Below are 19,938 nucleotides of genomic sequence, written 5' to 3' on the forward strand. Positions count from 1 at the left end.
CCCTCCCTCTCTCTCTCTCTCTCTCTCTCTCTCTCTCTCCCTCTCTCCCTCTCTCTCCTCTCCCTCCTCTCCCCTCTCTCTCTCCCCTCCCTCTCTCTCTCCCTCTCTCTCTGTTCTCCCTCTCTCTCTCTCCCTCTCTCTCTCTCTCCCTCTCTCTCCTCTCTCTCTCTCTCTCTCTCTCTCTCTCTCTCCCCTCTCTCTCTCTCTCTCCCTCCCTCTCTCTCTCTGTCTCCCTCTCTCCCTCTCTCTCTCTCCTCTCTCTCCCTCTCTCTCTCTCCCTCTCTCCCCTCTCTCTCTCTCTCTCTCTCTCTCTCCCTCTCTCCCTCTCTCCTCTCTCTCTCTCTGTCTCCTCTCTCCTCTCTCTCTCTCTCTCTCCTCTCTCTCTCTCTCTCTCCCTCTCTCCCTCTCTCTCTCCTCCCCCTCTCTCCCTCTCTCTCTCCCTCTCTCTCTGTCTCCCTCTCTCTCTGTCTGTAGTACTGGTACGAAGGGGACGAGGCCGGGTGACCTCCCCGTGGATTTCTCTATCGTCTGGGACGGAGATTTCTTCATCGACAAGCCCGTTAACCATGAAAGGTAAAACCTGTCCTCATCGATATCTCACCTGTTATATTTCACATAAACACAAACCTGACCAGAGTTTGTTTCAGCTCTAACCGTCAGCTGACAATAAAACCTTATATTTGCTATTTTTTGTCTGTAATAATAATAATGATATGTTCATGTTACACACAGACAGCGTGAAGCACAAACTGCTTTACTGAGAGACTAAGAAATGTTAACACGGTGACAGGAAATTACTCAGCCAGAGAAGAACTGTATTAAATGAATACATTAAAACTATTACACATAAATGTATTTATGAAGCTCACGAGGGAATAAAAAAACATCATCTTGTTTGGTGGATCCAGGCCGTGCACAGGAACGTAAACACACATTAAATCTTCATCAACAGCTGAGGAGAAAAACACCGTTAAGACGCATCCTCGATAATGTACGAATATAGTATCTATAAACCCACACTTTAAAAATCAACTTATAATTAAATCGGGCAGCTTTACTTGTTGCACATGTTTTATTCACAGAGAAATAAAACATAAAAGACGGATTTACCACGAAGAGCAGGAGCAGTAGTTTGCAGCTGTTCACGGGTAGAGCAGGCCGTGCAACGGTGAGGTGGCTCTGCAAACTGTGTTACACATTTATTCATGTTTTACCTGCAGATGCTCAAAACGTCTTTTAAATTACTGACAGCACTTCAGTTTCTCTGCATGGAATCAACACAGCTGATTAACTCATTGAACATATTTAATATTTTATCTGATGTTATCCTGTTCAGTTCATCGACAGTCGTTCTGCTGTTTACAGCTTTCTATTCCCATGTCCTTGTTTTAGCACCAAAACACCAAGACTGGAAATAAACCTGTTTGTGTGTCTCTGTTGTGTGTTGGTGTGTCTCTGTTGTGTGTTGGTGTGTGTTTAGCGTTGCTGTATAAGTGCGAGGCTCAGCGCTCCAGCTGCGGTCAGTGTCTCAAAGCTCCGGCGGCGTTCGAGTGTGGATGGTGCACCGAAACCAGGAAGTGTCTCCTGCGGCAGCACTGTCCGACACCCGAGCAGAAAACTGGATGCATCACGGCCGACACAACCTGCGCTGCAGCCACCCACGCATCACCAGGTAGGGAATCGAACCGGCAACCTTTACTGTACACGGTCACAGAGGCGAGGAGGCAAATGAAACAAAGACAGACTTCATCTTTAAACAGCTGCTGTTTCATTTTTATTCATTGGTTTTTTTCTTCTTTGTTGGAAATGTTAAACTTTTTAAAAACATCTTATTTTACTGATGTCGATGTTTTTGTGCCAAAGTCTTGATTTGTAAAAGTAAACAGTGAACAGATACATGTGCTGCAGGTACCTCAGTAGATCTCTAGTTAACACTGCATTCAGTTGTGTCTAATCAGTGTGATCAGTCATTGATAAGTGATCAGTGATTGAACTCCTTCCCCACAGATCGACCCCCTGACGGGGCCTCGGGAGGGGGGGACGCGGGTGACGATCGAGGGGGAGAACCTGGGTCTGCAGGTGAAGGAGATCGCTCACGTGCAGGTGGCCGGAGTCCGCTGTAACCCGGTGCCGTCGCAGTACATCAGCGCTGAGAGGTCAGTGTGTGTCAGCGTGTGGGTTTGAACATGTGAAGGAACAGGTGTGTGTGCTCACTGACTCTGTGTGTGTGTGTGTGTGTGTGTGTGTGTGTGTGTGTGTGTGTGTCTCTCTTCAGGATCGTGTGCGACATGGCCGAGGCTCTCCTCCCTCACTCTCCGGGCGGTTCCAGTCGAGCTCTGCATCGGCGTCTGCAGCGCAGAGTATCGAACGCTGTCCACTCAGACGTACTCCTTCGTGGTGAGTGTGTGTGTGAGCGAGGGTTTGAGTCTGAACGCAGAGTGCAGGAAGGTCAGTGACGGGCTCATAAAGACCTCACATGCACAGAAACAGCTATGAATTAAGCCCTAACAACTTCCTCCTCCTTCTCGTCCTTCTCCTCCCCTCCTTCTCCTCCCCTCCTCCTCCTCCCCTCCTCCTCCTCCTCAGAGCCCCAGTTTCAGTCGAGTCCCGTCCAGAGAAGGGCCTGTTTCCGGGGGAACCCGACTGACGGTGACAGGTCGACACCTGGACGCCGGCAGCACCGTCACCGTTTATATCGACAAGGAGGAGTGTCTGTTTGTCAAGTCAGTCGGGATCTGTTGACTCATAATATATAATATATAATCTATAATATATAATGTATAATATATAATGTATAATATATACTTCATCTTTAAACAATCTATATATTTTATCATAAAAGAGCCAGTAAATCACTGATCTTTTCCCCCACTTCCTGTTTTTCCCAGACGGACCAATAGGGAAATAATCTGCATAACTCCCGCCTCCCTGTCAGGCTCTGGCCCCGCCCCCATCCGTCTGATGATTGACAGGGCCGAGGTGACGAGCTCAGAGACAAAATATATCTACACCGAGGACCCGACCATCAGTAGCATCGAACCCAACTGGACCATCCTCAAGTTAGTACCACACAGACACTTACAGTATCAATAGATGCAACATCTTTTGATCAGTGTATTGATCTGTAACCTGTGTGCGTCTGTGTGCGTGTGTGTGTGTGCGTGTGTGTGTGCGTGTGTGCGTGCAGTGGCAGCACAGTGATAACAGTAACAGGAACAAACCTGTTGACCATCCAGGAGCCCAAAGTGAGAGCGAAGTACGGAGGAGTGGAGACGAACAACGTAAGAAAACATGAATACTTTATTTACGGAGGCTCGGGGAAGCCAAATAAAAATCAATTTAGAATTATAACAAATATAATTATTAATAATGAATTTGTAAAAGAAAAATAAAAGTGGGAATATAAATAAGTGTAAAAACAATATAAAAGACAAATAAGGAAACAACTAAACACAAAGAGTAACTGTGTCTACTATAATTCATTTTATAATTTATCTCCTCATTTATTTTTGTACTTTTTCATATTAGTAATAAATATATCAATATTGTTTTTATTCTTTTATTTATTTTACTATGTATTTATTTAAAACTTTTTATATTGATTGATTTGTATCCTCTTATTGCTCCTCATTCTTAATGTCACCCTGCAGCTTCCATATGTGCCTAATTGATGAAGCAGGATTTATTTGATGATATTGATTGATTTTTTTTTCACTCCTGTGACTCCACGTAAAACGTCTTGATGAGTTAAAACGACTTATTGAAACTGTGATGAAGAGTTCAGATTGTTTTTAAATTGTAGCTTCAGTTTTTTCACAATAAAAGTCTCACAATAAAAACCCTGTTTTCTCTCTGTAGTTCTGCACCGTCGTCAACGACAGCACGATGACCTGTTTGGCTCCTGGTTTGATCTACAGTAAACCAATCCCACCAGAGGGGGCGCTGCGCCCTGATGAGTTCGGCTTCATCTTTGACCAGGTAACTTAAATACACACAGGTTTGATGGTCATGTAAACAACATGTAAAATTAGAGCAGTAAGATGAAATAAAAACACTGTGGATCTCTGTTTATAATTCAGCATAAATAAAACAAGCAAAGGAATGTAGAATAAATGAGTCTGTAGGAGACTTTTATTTTAGTGTTCTGGTTCTGTTCAGGTCTCCTCTCTGCTGGTCCTGAACTCCACCCCCTTCATTCACTACCCCAACCCGACCTTTGACCCCCTGGGCAACTCTGGGATCCTGGAGGTCAAACCAGGCTCGCCCATCATCCTCAAGGTGAGAGAAACACAGGAAGTCCAGAAGAAGAAGACACTCAACAAAATAAAACATTTCAAGCACAGGGTTTAACACTTTATGGAGAGCTTTTATTTTGAAATGTGTGAATCTGCTGACTGATTACTTTCACCTTTGACACGTTGTTTTATTCTGAAGGTTTAAATTACAGGACTTTTATTTTGTAAAAAGGAGTATTTCCACACTGTAGCTCTGCAGTTGTTCCTGAAGAAGCCCTGAGTTCTGGTTCTGGTTCTGGTTTCAGGGTAAGAACCTGATCCCTCCGGCTCCGGGGAACAGCCGTCTGAACTACACGGTTCTGATCGGAGAGTCTCCCTGCCTGCTCACCGTGTCAGAGAACCAGCTGCTCTGTGATTCGCCCGATCTGACCGGAGAACAGCGAGTCCTGGTGAGTGACAGGAGCTAAGCCCTGCCCTCTTTCAAATGTCACTGACTCCTGATTGGTTAATTGGTTAAACTCTTAGAGAAAGGACATTGAGGACGTTAGACCACATTTATCAGGATGAATCCAAAGTAAAGGTAAAAAAAAGGACAAGAAAAGAGACGGAGCAAGGAGGAAGGAAAAGAGGGGATACTACGAGGAGAAAAAGGAGGTAAGGAAAGAGGAGCAAAAGGGAAAACTGAGAGGGGACAGAGAGGAGAGGAAGAAGAGGAAGAAGAGGAGATAAGAAACGAGAAGGAGAAGGAAAGTCGCACGGAGGAGGAGGTAAAAAAAAAAGACAAAAGGGGTAGAAGGAGAGGAAAAGTGACCAAGGACAGAAGAGAAGGAGGAAAGGAGAGGAGAGGAGAGGAGAAGAGGAAAGGAAAAGAAGGAAAAGAAGGAGAGGAAAAAAGGAGGGGGTCTTTATAAAGGTGAAAGCCATTAAGTGAAGCTGCAGGGAATCATGGGTAATTGGTCTGATATCACAGTTCAGAGGGTGACACACACACACACACACACACACACACACACACCTTTACAGTGAAGTCTTTCCTGCTGGACAAACTATTGATAAATTATTAAAAGTATTGATTATTAATCGATCGTGACGTTCGAGCCTCTCTCTCTCTCTTTCATCTTCATCCTCTTCATCATTTATTCATCAGTTTGTTCAAACGATCTGTTTTATGATCGATGTTTAAACCTGTGAGAGGAAACGCTTTAATAAAACATTCATACAGACGACAGGCAGGATTAATGCGCACAGAGGTGAACACGCTCTACAGGTGTGTTGGGATCGAGCCGGGAGAGTCAGGAGGTTTATGAATCCTCCTTCTTTCTGTAGATCCTGGTCGGCGGTCTGGAGTACTCCCCCGGTACGCTCCACATCTACTCTGACAGCGCCCTCACGCTGCCCGCCATCATCGGCATCGGAGCGGGCGGAGGCGTGCTGCTCATCGCCATCATCGCCGTGCTGATCGCCTACAAGAGGAAGACTCGAGACGCCGACCGCACGCTGAAACGCCTCCAGCTGCAGATGGACAACCTGGAGAGCCGGGTGGCACTGGAGTGCAAGGAGGGTACGTTCAGGACTGTGCGTGTTGAGTGTTCTGTCGTCCCGCGCGGCGACCATCACTCAGTGTTTCTGCCTTTCCCTCGGGGCAAGCAGCAGCTGCACAGAGTGAGTGCTGTCACTGAGATGTTTCCAGAGAAGCAGCAGACTTCCTGCTCAGGAGCTCTGGTTGGATGCATTCACTGTTTGCAGAGGTTCATTTGACAGAAGGCCTCCTGCATTCAGTGTGCATGCACCCCAGGGCTGTTTTTATCCCAGCTTCAGGGGTTAACCGTCCTCACAATCTGGTGATGAAACAAACTCATGCTTGTGTTTAAAAGAAGCTCTCGTGGTGTTCAACATGTTCTCCTTCCTCTGTGCAGCGTTCGCAGAGCTGCAGACGGACATCCAGGAGCTGACCAACGACATGGACGGAGTGAAGATCCCCTTCCTGGAGTACCGGACGTACACCATGAGAGTCATGTTCCCGGGGATAGAAGAACACCCCGTCCTGAAGGAGCTCGATGTACGAACCCCTCACACACACACACACACACACACCTGTGCTTCATCACCTGCAGAACAAAACTCCGGGGACGTTACAGAAATAGTCCGAGCTGCTTTTTTCTGTGTAGTGAGACAGAAAACCCTCGTCGCTCTCTGTGAAACTTTAATTAAGCGAGCGCAGCAGGACGCTGAGAGCCTCTGAGCCTGCCTCTCTGCACACACACACATGAATCAGAGTCTCTCTCTGCCTAATAACGAGGTGTGGAAGCAGATCAGTGTGCGGGTGGAGGCTCTCCATGAAGCTGATGAGATGTTTCTCTGTCTCAGAGGACTGATGTGAGCTTCTAATCTGCAGCTTCTTTTATTGTTATTTCAGAGGAAGTTGTTTCTGCATATTTGAATCCTCCTGCTGTGGATTTATTAAAGTTTAGTTTAGAAACAGGGCGGGGCTTCATGACGGGATTCACAGCTCGATCCTCTCACAATGCTAACGTCAGTGTGAGCGTCAGCAAGAGTTCATACTAACACACAGACGTTTTATTATCCTGATGGATGTTTCTGTGGAGACGTTTTTCAGCTTATGCTAATTTAAATTTATATACAGACAATAAAAGTGAGCCAAATTAGCGGTTAGCATCTCCTGTTAGCAGTGAACCCACTGACGTACAGACGACTGTCACTGAGGCAGGTTCTGCAGATTTAAGGAACGTCTTTTTTATACAAGTTCTAAATGAATTTACAGACACGTCCTCACATTGTGTATCAGAGATGATGATGTCTTATGGACGATGTGTGTCATGTCTGTTATGGCTCCAACAAGGAGAGACATGTTTCCTGCTGTTTTAAAGGCTTAACATGAGGAGTGAAAGTAAAGCATTGTAGAAACATTCATGTATTTTAAGTGTGAAAATGTTCACAAGCAAATTTTAAGAGATGAAACTTCGGGTTTTGTTTTTAAGCTGCTTTCTGGGTTAAAAACTTAACGACAGTATTTAAATTCAAACATTTAGTTGTGGACACATTTCACAATGAAATCATACGTTGCTTATTGAGACACATATTTAGTTCATTTACTGTTTGTTCGTGTTGTTCGCAGCCGTTCAGTTCAAAGAGAACTTGTCAATCCAGGAGGCTCATGTGGTGTCACAGTCTGCCGTCTGATTGGACATTAGGTCTGTGTGCTCGTCTCCTCCCCGCTGCAGCAGCTTGCGCTCCTGACTGTACGCTCTGCCTGTCTGTGTTTCAGTCTCCGGCCAACGTGGAGAAAGCTCTGCGTCTCTTCAGTCAGCTACTGAACAACAAGATGTTCCTGCTCACCTTCATCCACACTCTGGAGGCTCAGAGGTCCTTCTCCATGAGGGACCGCGGGAACGTCGCCTCGCTGCTCATGGCCGCTCTGCAGGTACCTGTCGCTCACCTGTGGAGCTCTGAATAATGTTTACAAACACGATGTATGACTCACAGACGTTCTACACGTTCCACCAGCTGCTTTTATTTCTAACGTGGTCTCTGCAGGGTCGTATGGAGTACGCTACGGTCGTGTTAAAACAGCTGCTGGCCGACCTGATCGAGAAGAACCTGGAGAACAGAAACCATCCCAAACTACTGCTCAGGAGGTCAGAACACCACCTTAACCTTTGACCTTTGACCTTTGACCTTCAGCCTTCAGCATTTTGGAAAAGCAGCTACAGACTGAAATAAAATACAAAACATTATCAGAAGAGACAATATCCAAACTGACTTATGTCTTTATTGATTTCCCCCCCTGGATTATGCTGAATTATATCTGTGACCTTTGACCTCTGAGCTCTGTGTGTGTTCAGGACGGAGTCTGTCGCTGAGAAGATGCTGACGAACTGGTTCACGTTCCTGCTGCATCGCTTTCTCAAGGTAACACCTCCTCATTCCTTCATCTCCTCACCGTCTCCTCTCTTCCTCCTCTCTTCTTCCTCTCTTCCTCTCCTTAATTGACCTCGTTAAGCTCTTCCTCCTCACTCTGGCTGTGACCAATCAGATGAGAGCTGCAGCTGATTTATTCATAGGAAGTGAAGGGGATTGGTTAAATCCTGCTGCTGATGACTTTTCAGGATTAAACTGTTGTAATGAAGGGATTCGGAGCTGACAGGGAGGACTGCCTGTCTGCCTAACTGTCTCTCTCTCTCTCTCTGTCTCTCTCTCTCTCTCTCCGTGTGTGTGTCAGGAGTGTGCAGGCGAGCCTCTCTTCATGCTGTACTGTGCCATAAAGCAGCAGATGGAGAAAGGTCCGATCGACGCCATCACAGGAGAGGCTCGTTACTCTCTGAGTGAAGACAAACTCATCAGGCAGCAGATCGACTACAAACAGCTGGTAACACACACACACACACACACACACACACACACACACACACACACACTCACACACACACTCACACACACACTCACACACACTCACACTCCAGATCAATGGCTAGTAAGTACAAACAGTGTCTCCAGTAGATGTGTTCATCCTGCAGCAGTGAAACAGGCTGTAATGGCTGCAACATAATCCTTGATGGGTCAAAGGTCGTCCACTAAAAGTTCTTGTGGTTTCCACTGACAGGCTCAGATTGTTCTTCTAAGTGATTTTAGATTGCAAGTTCTGCTGCCTAGACCTTTATGCTTGTTTGTGTTATTGTGTGACTTTGGTGTTTTAAATTGTTAATCCTGATCTAACACAATATTTGTGTAACACAAAGAAACACTAAAACTAACCGATAAAGGAAGCAGTCGACCAGCTCCTCCTGTGTGCTGAGAGCTTAAATCAGTGTTTTTCTGAATGGAGTCTGGTGTGTGTGCAGAGAGCGATGTAACGTCTGTGTGTGGTTAAAACAATCATCTTCCTCTGTAACAAAAAGGTCTATCTCTGTAGGGATCCTTTCTGTCATGTTGTCACACACTTAGAAGAACAATCTGAGCCTGTCAGTGGAAACAACAAGAACTTTTAGTGGACGACCTTTGACCCATCAAGGATTACATTGCAGCTATTACAGCCTGTTTCACTGCTGCAGGATGAACACATCTACTGGAGACACTCACACACTGTTTGAAACTGTTAGACATGAGAGAGCCAAAATATGTAAAAACAGGACCCAGGTTTAAAAATACCAGAATAACCCTTTAAATGTCTCTCTCTCTCTCTCTCTCTCTCTCTCTCTCTCTCTCTCTCGCTCTCTGTCTCTGTCTCTCTGTCTCTCTGTCTCTCTGTCTCTGTCTCTCTGTCTCTCTGTCTCTCTGTCTCTCTCTCTCTGTCTCTCTCTCTCTCTCTGTCTCTCTCTCTCTCTCTGTCTCTCTCTCTCTCCGTCTCTCTCTCTCTCCTTCAGACTCTGATGTGCATCCCTCCGGAGGGCGAGGCAGGGACGGAGGTGCCAGTGAAGGTGCTGAACTGTGACACGGTGACTCAGGTCAAAGACAAACTGCTGGACGCTGTTTACAAAGGGATCCCGTTCTCTCAGAGGCCTCAGGCCGACGACATGGACCTCGGTAACTCTTCGCACCACCGACGACACGTTAAAGGAGCAGTCTGAGAAGTGTAGCCTCTCATTAAACAAGGGCAGATAACCAGCAGATAAACATGCTCACTGTGTGTCTGTGTTTGTGTCGTCAGAGTGGCGTCAGGGCCGTCTGACCAGGATCATCCTGCAGGACGAAGACGTGACAACAAAGATTGAGAGCGACTGGAAGAGACTCAACACACTGGCACACTACCAGGTACACACACACACACACACACACACACACACACACACATACAGGTGATAACTAACCTCACCGTGGAGGGTCTGTTTTGAGTCAGTCTCTGAGGCGGTTAAAGTTTCCTGAAAGGTTAGAAAGTAAGAATGTCGTCACATTTGACGTTTGATAAACAGAGTTTAATCATGTGATCCATGTTTTGAGTTCTGGAACCTGCAGATGATCAGTACTCACCTTTAACACTGCTGAATCTGCTCCTGCAGCATTGCATGCTGGGAAATCTGAAGGAGGTTTGAAGAATTACTGTGACTCAAAGGAGCATTTTAGATGTTTACCTCAAAAACTTTTTACATATGAAGCAATCGTGTGTTATACCTGTTATCTCAGTCTCACTTCAGTAAAGAGCAGGTTACACAGGTGTGTGTGTGTTGCTGTCTGGTGTTTCACTCTACACAGATTTATTATCTGATCAAATGTTTGCATTGACGAGATGCAGGATATAAGTCAGGGCAGATATCTGCTGCCCACGTTCTGTCGGGGTTTTGAGCTGGTACATATTCCATCGTCCATGAAGGCTCTCTACATGTCAGCCGCTCTTACCCCCAGATGTTTGTAATCAGGTTAGCTTAGCTTCTTTGTTAAGTTAAAAACTGTCTGTCTTCGTCATGTCTCAGGATTTATGTGTTTTGCAAAAGAAATGGCTGCTATCACTTAGCATGCCTGTCAAACTCTGACTTCAGACTGTGTGTCTGAATGCAGCTGCAGATTAAAACTTAAACATGTTTAATAAAGACACAGTCGGTCTGCAGCCTCAGAGTCCTGCTTCTTTATCAGCTCCTGCAGTGACACGCTGCGGAGAGGACCCAGATTGTGGACGGGATAAGAATCGACTGAGTTAGCGGGCTGAATGGATAATTAGTCGGCTGATTGACGGAGCGATCGGCTGATTGGCTGATTGACTGATGTGTCTCTGTGTGTTGTCAGGTGACAGACGGCTCTCTGGTGGCGCTGGTCCAGAAGCAGGTCTCTGCCTACAACATCGCCAACTCCTTCACCTTCACCAGATCCCTGAGCAGATACGGTACAGCACACACACACACACACACGCACGCACACACACACACACACACACACACACACACACACACACACACACACACACACACACACACACATTACCTCTCAGCTAATCAGAGGCAGTAACTTTTCTCTCTTTGTGTCCTCAGAGTCGTTACTTCGGACGTCCAGCAGTCCTGACAGTCTGAGATCCAGAGCTCCGATGATCACACCGGACCAGGAGACAGGTGAGCAGCAGCAGCAGCAGCAGTATCAAGGACTACTCTGTACAGTATACTGTGTGTGCTTCACTGTACAGAATATGTGTTGTGTTTACAGGAACTAAACTGTGGCACCTGGTGAAGAATCACGAGCACAGCGATCAGAGAGAAGGAGACCGAGGCAGCAAGATGGTGTCTGAGATCTACCTGACCAGACTGCTCGCCACAAAGGTAGCTCACTCCCTCCCCTCACTCTTTGAAGTCCCAACTAAAACACAGTGTTGTAACGACATGTTTGGTACTGTGTGAGTCATGAATGTCTAAACCAGTGGCATCTGTTCCTCTAAATGAAGACATCTGTTATATAAACTCATTTGAACTGGCCTTTAAACAGCTTATCCCTTGCTTTGATCCTCCCACCACTAGGGGACGCTGCAAAAGTTTGTGGACGACCTGTTTGAGACAGTGTTTAGCACCGCCCACAGGGGCTCTGCTCTCCCACTGGCTATCAAATACATGTTCGACTTCCTGGATGAGCAGGCCGACAAACGACAGATCAGCGATCCGGATGTCCGACACACCTGGAAAAGCAACTGGTGAGAGAAATGAAGCACAGTAAAGACACAAGACAAGAACACAGTGTAAAGATGGAACTAATACTTCCTGTCTGTGTGTCTGCAGCCTTCCTCTCAGGTTCTGGGTGAACGTCATAAAGAATCCTCAGTTTGTGTTTGACATCCATAAGAGCAGCATCACCGACGCCTGTCTGTCAGTCGTCGCTCAGACCTTCATGGACTCCTGCTCGACGTCTGAACACCGGCTCGGCAAAGACTCTCCGTCCAACAAGCTGCTCTACGCTAAAGACATCCCTAACTACAAGAGCTGGGTGGAGAGGTAGCTAACATGCTAACTAGGTTATATACTCTAATACAGGACTACAAGAGCTGGGTGGGGAGGTAGCTAACACGCTAACTAGGTTATATACTGTAATACAGGACTACAAGAGCTGGGTGGAGTGGTAGCTAACATGCTAACTAGGTTATATACTGTAATACAGGACTACAAGAGCTGGGTGGAGAGGTAGCTAACACGCTAACTAGGTTATATACTGTAATACAGGACTACAAGAGCTGGGTGGAGAGGTAGCTAACACGCTAACTAGGTTATATACTGTAATACACAACTACAAGAGCTGGGTGGAGAGGTAGCTAACACGCTAACTAGGTTATATACTGTAATACACAACTACAAGAGCTGGGTGGAGAGGTAGCTAACACGCTAACTAGGTTATATACTGTAATACACAACTACAAGAGCTGGGTGGAGAGGTAGCTAACATGCTAACTAGGTTATATACTGTAATACAGGACTACAAGAGCTGGGTGGAGAGGTAGCTAACACGCTAACTAGGTTATATACTGTAATACACAACTACAAGAGCTGGGTGGAGAGGTAGCTAACACGCTAACTAGGTTATATACTGTAATACACAACTACAAGAGCTGGGTGGAGAGGTAGCTAACACGCTAACTAGGTTATATACTGTAATACACAACTACAAGAGCTGGGTGGAGAGGTAGCTAACACGCTAACTAGGTTATATATTGTAATACACAACTACAAGAGCTGGGTGGAGAGGTAGCTAACACGCTAACTAGGTTATATACTGTAATACACAACTACAAGAGCTGGGTGGAGAGGTAGCTAACACGCTAACTAGGTTATATACTGTAATAAAGGACTACAAGAGCTGGGTGGAGAGGTAGCTAACACGCTAACTAGGTTATATATTGTAATACACAACTACAAGAGCTGGGTGGAGAGGTAGCTAACACGCTAACTAGGTTATATACTGTAATACACAACTACAAGAGCTGGGTGGAGAGGTAGCTAACACGCTAACTAGGTTATATACTGTAATACAGGACTACAAGAGCTGGGTGGAGAGGTAGCTAACACGCTAACTAGGTTATATACTGTAATACACAACTACAAGAGCTGGGTGGAGAGGTAGCTAACATGCTAACTAGTTTATATACTGTAATAAAGGACTACAAGAGCTGGGTGGAGAGGTAGCTAACACGCTAACTAGGTTATAAATTGTAATACACAACTACAAGAGCTGGGTGGAGAGGTAGCTAACATGCTAACTAGGTTATATACTGTAATACAGGACTACAAGAGCTGGGTGGAGAGGTAGCTAACACGCTAACTAGGTTATATACTGTAATACACAACTACAAGAGCTGGGTGGAGAGGTAGCTAACACGCTAACTAGGTTATGTACTGTAATACACAACTACAAGAGCTGGGTGGAGAGGTAGCTAACACGCTAACTAGGTTATATACTGTAATACACAACTACAAGAGCTGGGTGGAGAGGTAGCTAACACGCTAACTAGTTTATATACTGTAATACAGGACTACAAGAGCTGGGTGGAGAGGTAGCTAACACACTAACTAGGTTATATACTGTAATACACAACTACAAGAGCTGGGTGGAGAGGTAGCTAACACGCTAACTAGGTTATATACTGTAATACACAACTACAAGAGCTGGGTGGAGAGGTAGCTAACACGCTAACTAGGTTATATACTGTAATACACAACTACAAGAGCTGGGTGGAGAGGTAGCTAACACGCTAACTAGGTTATATACTGTAATACACAACTACAAGAGCTGGGTGGAGAGGTAGCTAACACGCTAACTAGGTTATATACTGTAATACACAACTACAAGAGCTGGGTGGAGATGTAGCTAAAATGGTAATCTAGCAACATGATATGTGTGCTAATTTGCTTACATGCTAATTAGTTGGAAAAACTACAAAACACAACACACGTAAAAAAAAAGAAAAAAGAAACTGCAATACAGAACCACGTCACATACTCAGAGGACAACTAGCCAACAAGCTAACCACAGAATAAACCCACACAATACACAAATACAAGCTAACATGCTAAAAAAAACCTACAGGAGCTAGCTGGGGATGTACATGGTAAATGGACTGTACTTTTCTTGTCTTCCGACCACTCAAAGCTGTTTTACACTACATGTCACATTCACACATTCACACACTGATGGCAGAGGCCTAAGTGCAAATCTCCAATCAGATCTATGCCCATTCACACCCGATGGCTCTGCCACTGGGATCAATTTCGGGTTCGGTGTCTTGCCCAAGGACGCTTCGACATGTGACTGTAGCTGATACTTTAAATAAACTGCAGGGCAGCTTGCAGAGTTAACTCAACTGCTAACTAGTATTATATTCAAAAAGAACTCTAAAGCTAAAGACGAGCTAACAAACATGTTAACTAGTTAATATACCTAGTGTCCTGTAAAGAATTACAGAATATTTACTGGACATTATTATCTCTGTAAATTAACCCTCGAACAGCACATTGATTAGCTTAGCTTAGATATTGATTATATTGATTAGCTTGTTGATTAGATACATGTTTTCAGTTATGTACTTAAACCGTCTCTCTGTGTCCTGCAGGTACTACAGGGACATTTCAAAGATGCCCAGCATCAGTGATCAGGACATGGACGCTTATCTGGTGGAGCAGTCACGTCTCCATGGCACCGAGTTCAACACATTGAGCGCGCTCAGTGAGCTCTACTTCTACATCAACAAGTACAAGGAAGAGGTGAGGAGGGTTTAATGTCTTGAAGGCATCACAGTTCTTACCTTGTGGAGCAGCTTCAGTGTCCAGTTCTTCTGTTGGACCAGATCTCACCTTATGTTTCCAAGGCTAAGGTTAACCAATGATTGACCTTTGATGTGTCCATTACTGAAAGATTACAGTGTCAGTTTTTTGGAAGCTTGGTCCATCCAGTTGGTCTTTCAGGCACAAGATTTCACCGCAGTCACTGGTCAGATTCCCATGCTCTTTGATGGTGATATTTATTGGCCAAAGGGTCAAAGAATGAGGCCAGATGATGGTGCTAACTGAAACTTCCAATTTAGCCTGTCGTGAACATGAACCCGCCTGCAGAAAGAATCCATCCATCCATCCATCCACCTGTCAATCATGGTGCTAGAAAGAATCTGGATAATCCAATCCAAGTTGTAAGATCCGCATTGAAAGATTTAAGTGACAGCAAACTTAAGTTAAGGAAGCCAACGAGTCCTTCTCCCTGGTGATGTTCTCCTGCTCCAAGGCCAGATGGGATATGTAATCCCTCTAGTGTGTCGTGGGTCTGCCTCGTGGTCTCCTTCCAGTTGGACGTGCCTTGAGAGTCTTCACAGGAAGGCATCCAAAACCTTCTCAACTGTCCCAGTCTCGAAAGGCCCCCAGCAGAGGAAACTGTTTGATCACTTGAGCCTCTGATCTCATTCTTTCCATCAATACCTAAACGTCATGACCAGAGCTTAGGGCTGGAGTATACCAGTAAATCTAGAGCTTTAGACTCAGCTCCTTCCTCACTCAGAAAGTCGTTGGTGCTGATCTCATGTTGATCTGCCCTCATCTGTATAGACTTGAATGTTTGACCTCCTTTACTCGAGGAAATCCCTCACTCCCTCACTCCCTCACTCCCTCACTCCTCACTCCCTCACTCCCTCACTCCCAACATGAAGAAAGCAGCTCCCAGACCTCAGACGAATAGGTGTTGCCCCTCATCATGGCTTCACCTGTAATGAGCTACTAAATTAAAAGTCAGCATATCACTAAAGTCGTTAGGATTGATCAACTAGGGATCATTTTCTTCTGATAGAGTACGCCACGAGTTTCATCAGTAATGTTGGTGAAATGATTAAAATAAAAATGTTCTAAACTTTCTAATCCTTTCTTTCCATCGCCTTGTAGATCCTGACGGCGTTGGACCGGGATGGGTACTGTCGCAAACACAAACTGAGGCACAAACTGGAGCAAGCCATCAACCTGATGTCTGGGAGCAGCTGAGAGGAGGGGAAGGACGGATGGACTGATGGACTGATGGACTGATGGATGGGGGGTGGGGAAGAAGAGTGGGGGAGGGGGAGTGAGGACATTTTGTTTTTCTGAACTGTTTTAACAGTCAGCTGAACTGCTCAGTGTTGGACCGAGCTGTCAGCCACAGCTTCGGCCCTTTTGCAATCAATCCATCAGCAATTTATTTGTCAGTTGATTGATTGATTTGAAGACTGATTAACTGGCTGGCTGGGACCCCGACTACCTCCATTTGGTGGGTTCCAAACCAGTTTGGATACATTAACAGGATTTCAACATGGAGCGGCATCATTGGAGCAAAAAACAAACCTTCTAGATGCATCGATCGGTTTGGATTTAAAGTCACTGACGGAATCAGGTTTACCGAACAGTCGATGCGGACACATCGACTTGACTTTGCTGCCTGGATTGAAACTTTCTAGACGCTGGGTTGAGAAGCAAACGGTAAAGTCAAAATATCCTCCAATGCAACAACTTTACTTTGAGAGGCTCGATGGTCTGAAGGAGCGACAAACCGTGATGATGTTCAGAAGCTCTTAGTCAAACAGGTTTAACTGTACCTTAAGAGCCTCAGCAGTCTGAATGAATCAGGGCTATATACTGTATATCAAACTGTCAAGGCTGAACAAAGAAGTAAGAGGCCTCTTCACTGATGTCGTTATTTAGGACTATATATCCTCACCCTGGATCCTCAGCCTTGCGTGGAAGGATCCGGATTCACCGTCAGAAGTTCAGGTCAAGCTCAAGGAAGGAAGCAAAGTCAAGTCATTTGGAATATCTGACCCAAACAAGGAAGAATCAGGAGGTTGTTTTAAGCTTTAACGAAGGAGAAGGAAGCAAATAAAGTGATGTCCAAAAAACTGACGACTCGACCCAACTGTAAAATCACTGCTTAGTAAGGACACGTGGAATAAGGACTCTCTGAGCCGAGACAGCTCGACTTGATCTTGGACTGTTTGGCCTCGACAGGAGATTCAAAGTTGCTGTATTAAATAACCACTCAATGTTTTCTCTGGACAATCACTCTGTACCACAGCACACTGAGCCCGATGCCTACTGACCGACCAGTACCTGTGTCCATAACCCCGTCCTCTCCTCCCTCCATCCTTTCCTTGACTTCATTCCTAAACTCCTCCTTTGCTTTACCCATTCCTTCGTTTGGTCTCCTTCTCTGACTTTCCCTCTACTTTCTGTCCTTACTTGTTTCCTCTTCCCTCACTTTTTATTCCTTCCCCCCTCGAACCCTACTTCGTCATTGGTCAGTCATGCTGGCCTCTGGCCGTCCTATGGCCAGGAAGACTCTTTAGTAATGTACTGCCCGACCAATCAAGACTGTGGAATTTGTCAGATTCGCCAAATTAATCCAGATTACGTTTTGAATACATTCCAGCACAGGCACACAGGCACACAGGCGAGGTCTGTAACGAAGCAGGTTGACCTGCTTATTTTTCAGAAGTGAAGAACTTCTTGAAAGTGGACTGATCGGCATTTTTCAGGACCAGAACGACCTGGAACACGGAGTTCTGGATTCAGCATCAGTCAGAGAACTTCGATCGTCAGACCTTGCACACACGCCCACATACAGCCATGCTTTACAGCGCCATGCGTACCGTGCCCAGGGGGAAATACTGTGCATAGCTACAAGCCCAGTGCCATGTAAAGACCGGACCGGATCGCGTCAGAGCTGGACCGGACTTGGACCAAACCCGGATGAAAAACAACCTTGAATGGAGTTTTAACCGGACCAGACTGAAGAACTTTTAAGACTTGTGGCCATAATTGTAAAGAACAAAAAAAGAAAGATGATAATAATAATAATGATGATGATAAAGTATAAAAGTTAAAAAAGAACACAAAAAGAAAGGAAAAAAGAAATATTGAAATGTTAACATGTAATAAGAACTTTGACAGGACGGATTTTTGAGGAACTTGTATAAAGCTGAACATTATGCTTCATCAGAGTGTGGAGGAGGAGAGAGAGCCAAGAGAGCGACGGATCAGGCCGACACCAAACCAGCCGTCCTCACTCCATCGGACCGCACCGGAATTAACCGGATTTACCCGGATTAACCAAACGGAACAAATCTGTTCTGTTTGGATCCTGAAGGAGATAAATCTGAAAGCTGGAACGCAAACTGGACTTTTGGTGCTTTTTTGCCAAACTGGACGTTTGTCTGAACACAACAGCAGGGTGGTGTGTTGGGTGGAGGCTGGGTGGTGTTTGGAGGGGTCTTATTGTTGCATGTGTAGCTTTGGATGAAGTCCATGTTTAGATGAGCAATAGTTGGCCTCTTGTACATCCTGAAGATGAGGGTGTGTTCACACTGCTGGCTCAGTCTCACAAGTGTTGACCCTCACATTCAAACTCGCTGACAGAGGAGGGATGGTGCGCTCCAACAATGAGCACCAACTGTAACTGGGAATCTGAGCCCGGTGTGAAACGCTCTCTTCTCTCAGTGAACGATGGTTAAACGTTGGATGGACTCTAACATGGCCGCGCTGCACCCTTCAGCCCCCCATGCGCCTCCGTGTTTCTGTGGTAGAGCATTTTCACTTGGCACACCTGAAAGTTCAGAGGTCGGTTCAGTTCAACAAGGATTTCTAAACTTTTGAAAACACACAAAGACTCGTTTCTGGTTTTAATTTTCCCGACTCGACGTTCTGAGCATGAAACGTTACATTCAAGGCCATCACTCGTGTCCTGTCAGTGACGCCTTCACTGCTGCAGGTCTGACCAGGATCCTCTCCTCAGTTTAAAATCTGAATCATTGAGTGGTTTACTGTCTGCATGGTATCAGCTCCTACGTCTACTTCCTTTCCTCTTGTTCATGTATTGTTGGTGAGCTCTGGGGGCCTGTGCGGGAACATAAGACCAGCTCTGGTTGGTGTGTGTCTGAAGCTCCATCAGGGCTCTGGACTCTGGAGGACTGACGGTGTGTCTTGTGAAAATGTTCCACCACAGCTGAAGCGTCTCTCTCTCGGCTCTCTGCGATGCCATAAAGCTACAAAGCACCTTTTTTTTCTTTCTTGCTGTTGTTTCACTGTCGTTTGAATCTTTGGGGCCAAAAGGATCCGAGTGAGGACGAGGAGGAGGAGGAGGAGGAGGAGCGCGAGGAGGAGCGCGAGGAGGAGCGCGAGGAGGAGCGCGAGGAGGAGCGCGAGGAGGAAGGGTCCTGATAAAAGACTGCCTTTTAGATGATTAATTATAGAGCAGGGAGGGAAGCCACTACCATACCAACACCACTGTTCATCCAACCTGTGTGTGTGTGTGTGTGTGTGTGTGTGTGTGTGTTGCTGCTGCTGCTGCTGCTGCAGTGGAAACTCAAGCGTTAAATCACTGATCGTATCTGCAGCTCAATTAAAAAGCTTTTCTTTACAGTCTCACCGTGTAAAATCGGCCGATCGTTATCTTCAACGCTTCGAATCTGCGATCAAAGTCAAAGTCATCAGCGGAGATAAATCCATCGCGACTCAGCGACTCGTCTTTAATTGTGTCCTCGACGCCGTTTTGATCAGCATTCACCTGAATGCGTGAGCGATGAGCCGCGAGTTTAGAGGAGCTTCTGTCGACACGCCGAAGGGTGAGGAGGAGAATCCCAACAGGAGAATGTAAAGGAGGGAAAGGGATGATGCATGTAGAGGAGGAGGAAACGCCCGCTGCATGCTGAAAAGAGAGGAAGAGGAGCGGTACAGGAGGAGGAAGAGGAGGAAATACTATTCGAATGCAGAGAAGAGCCTGT

General features: G+C 45.8%; 1 protein-coding gene across 1 annotated transcript; it reads left to right on the top strand.

The window, feature by feature from the left end:
* Positions 1-1,480: 1,480 nt before the first annotated feature.
* LOC138608204 (plexin A3-like) lies at positions 1,481-16,204 on the top strand (the record flags this gene model as incomplete). Its single annotated transcript, XM_069680725.1, is given in 25 exon segments — positions 1,481-1,672; positions 1,991-2,156; positions 2,276-2,321; positions 2,323-2,397; positions 2,587-2,723; positions 2,889-3,059; positions 3,188-3,281; positions 3,859-3,978; positions 4,159-4,278; positions 4,541-4,684; positions 5,562-5,796; positions 6,152-6,294; positions 7,522-7,677; positions 7,791-7,891; positions 8,099-8,165; positions 8,476-8,622; positions 9,617-9,776; positions 9,901-10,004; positions 10,971-11,067; positions 11,213-11,290; positions 11,382-11,494; positions 11,690-11,859; positions 11,945-12,157; positions 14,764-14,914; positions 16,076-16,204. Coding segments are annotated over 25 exon segments (3,296 nt in total), but the record flags the coding sequence as incomplete, so codon positions are not given.
* Between the last annotated feature and the right edge of the window lie 3,734 nt (positions 16,205-19,938).

This window comes from Semicossyphus pulcher, unplaced genomic scaffold (assembly GCF_022749685.1).
Source record: "Semicossyphus pulcher isolate SPU_LCO1_2020_fin unplaced genomic scaffold, fSemPul1.0.p SCAF_40, whole genome shotgun sequence".
NCBI lineage: Eukaryota > Metazoa > Chordata > Actinopteri > Labriformes > Labridae > Semicossyphus > Semicossyphus pulcher.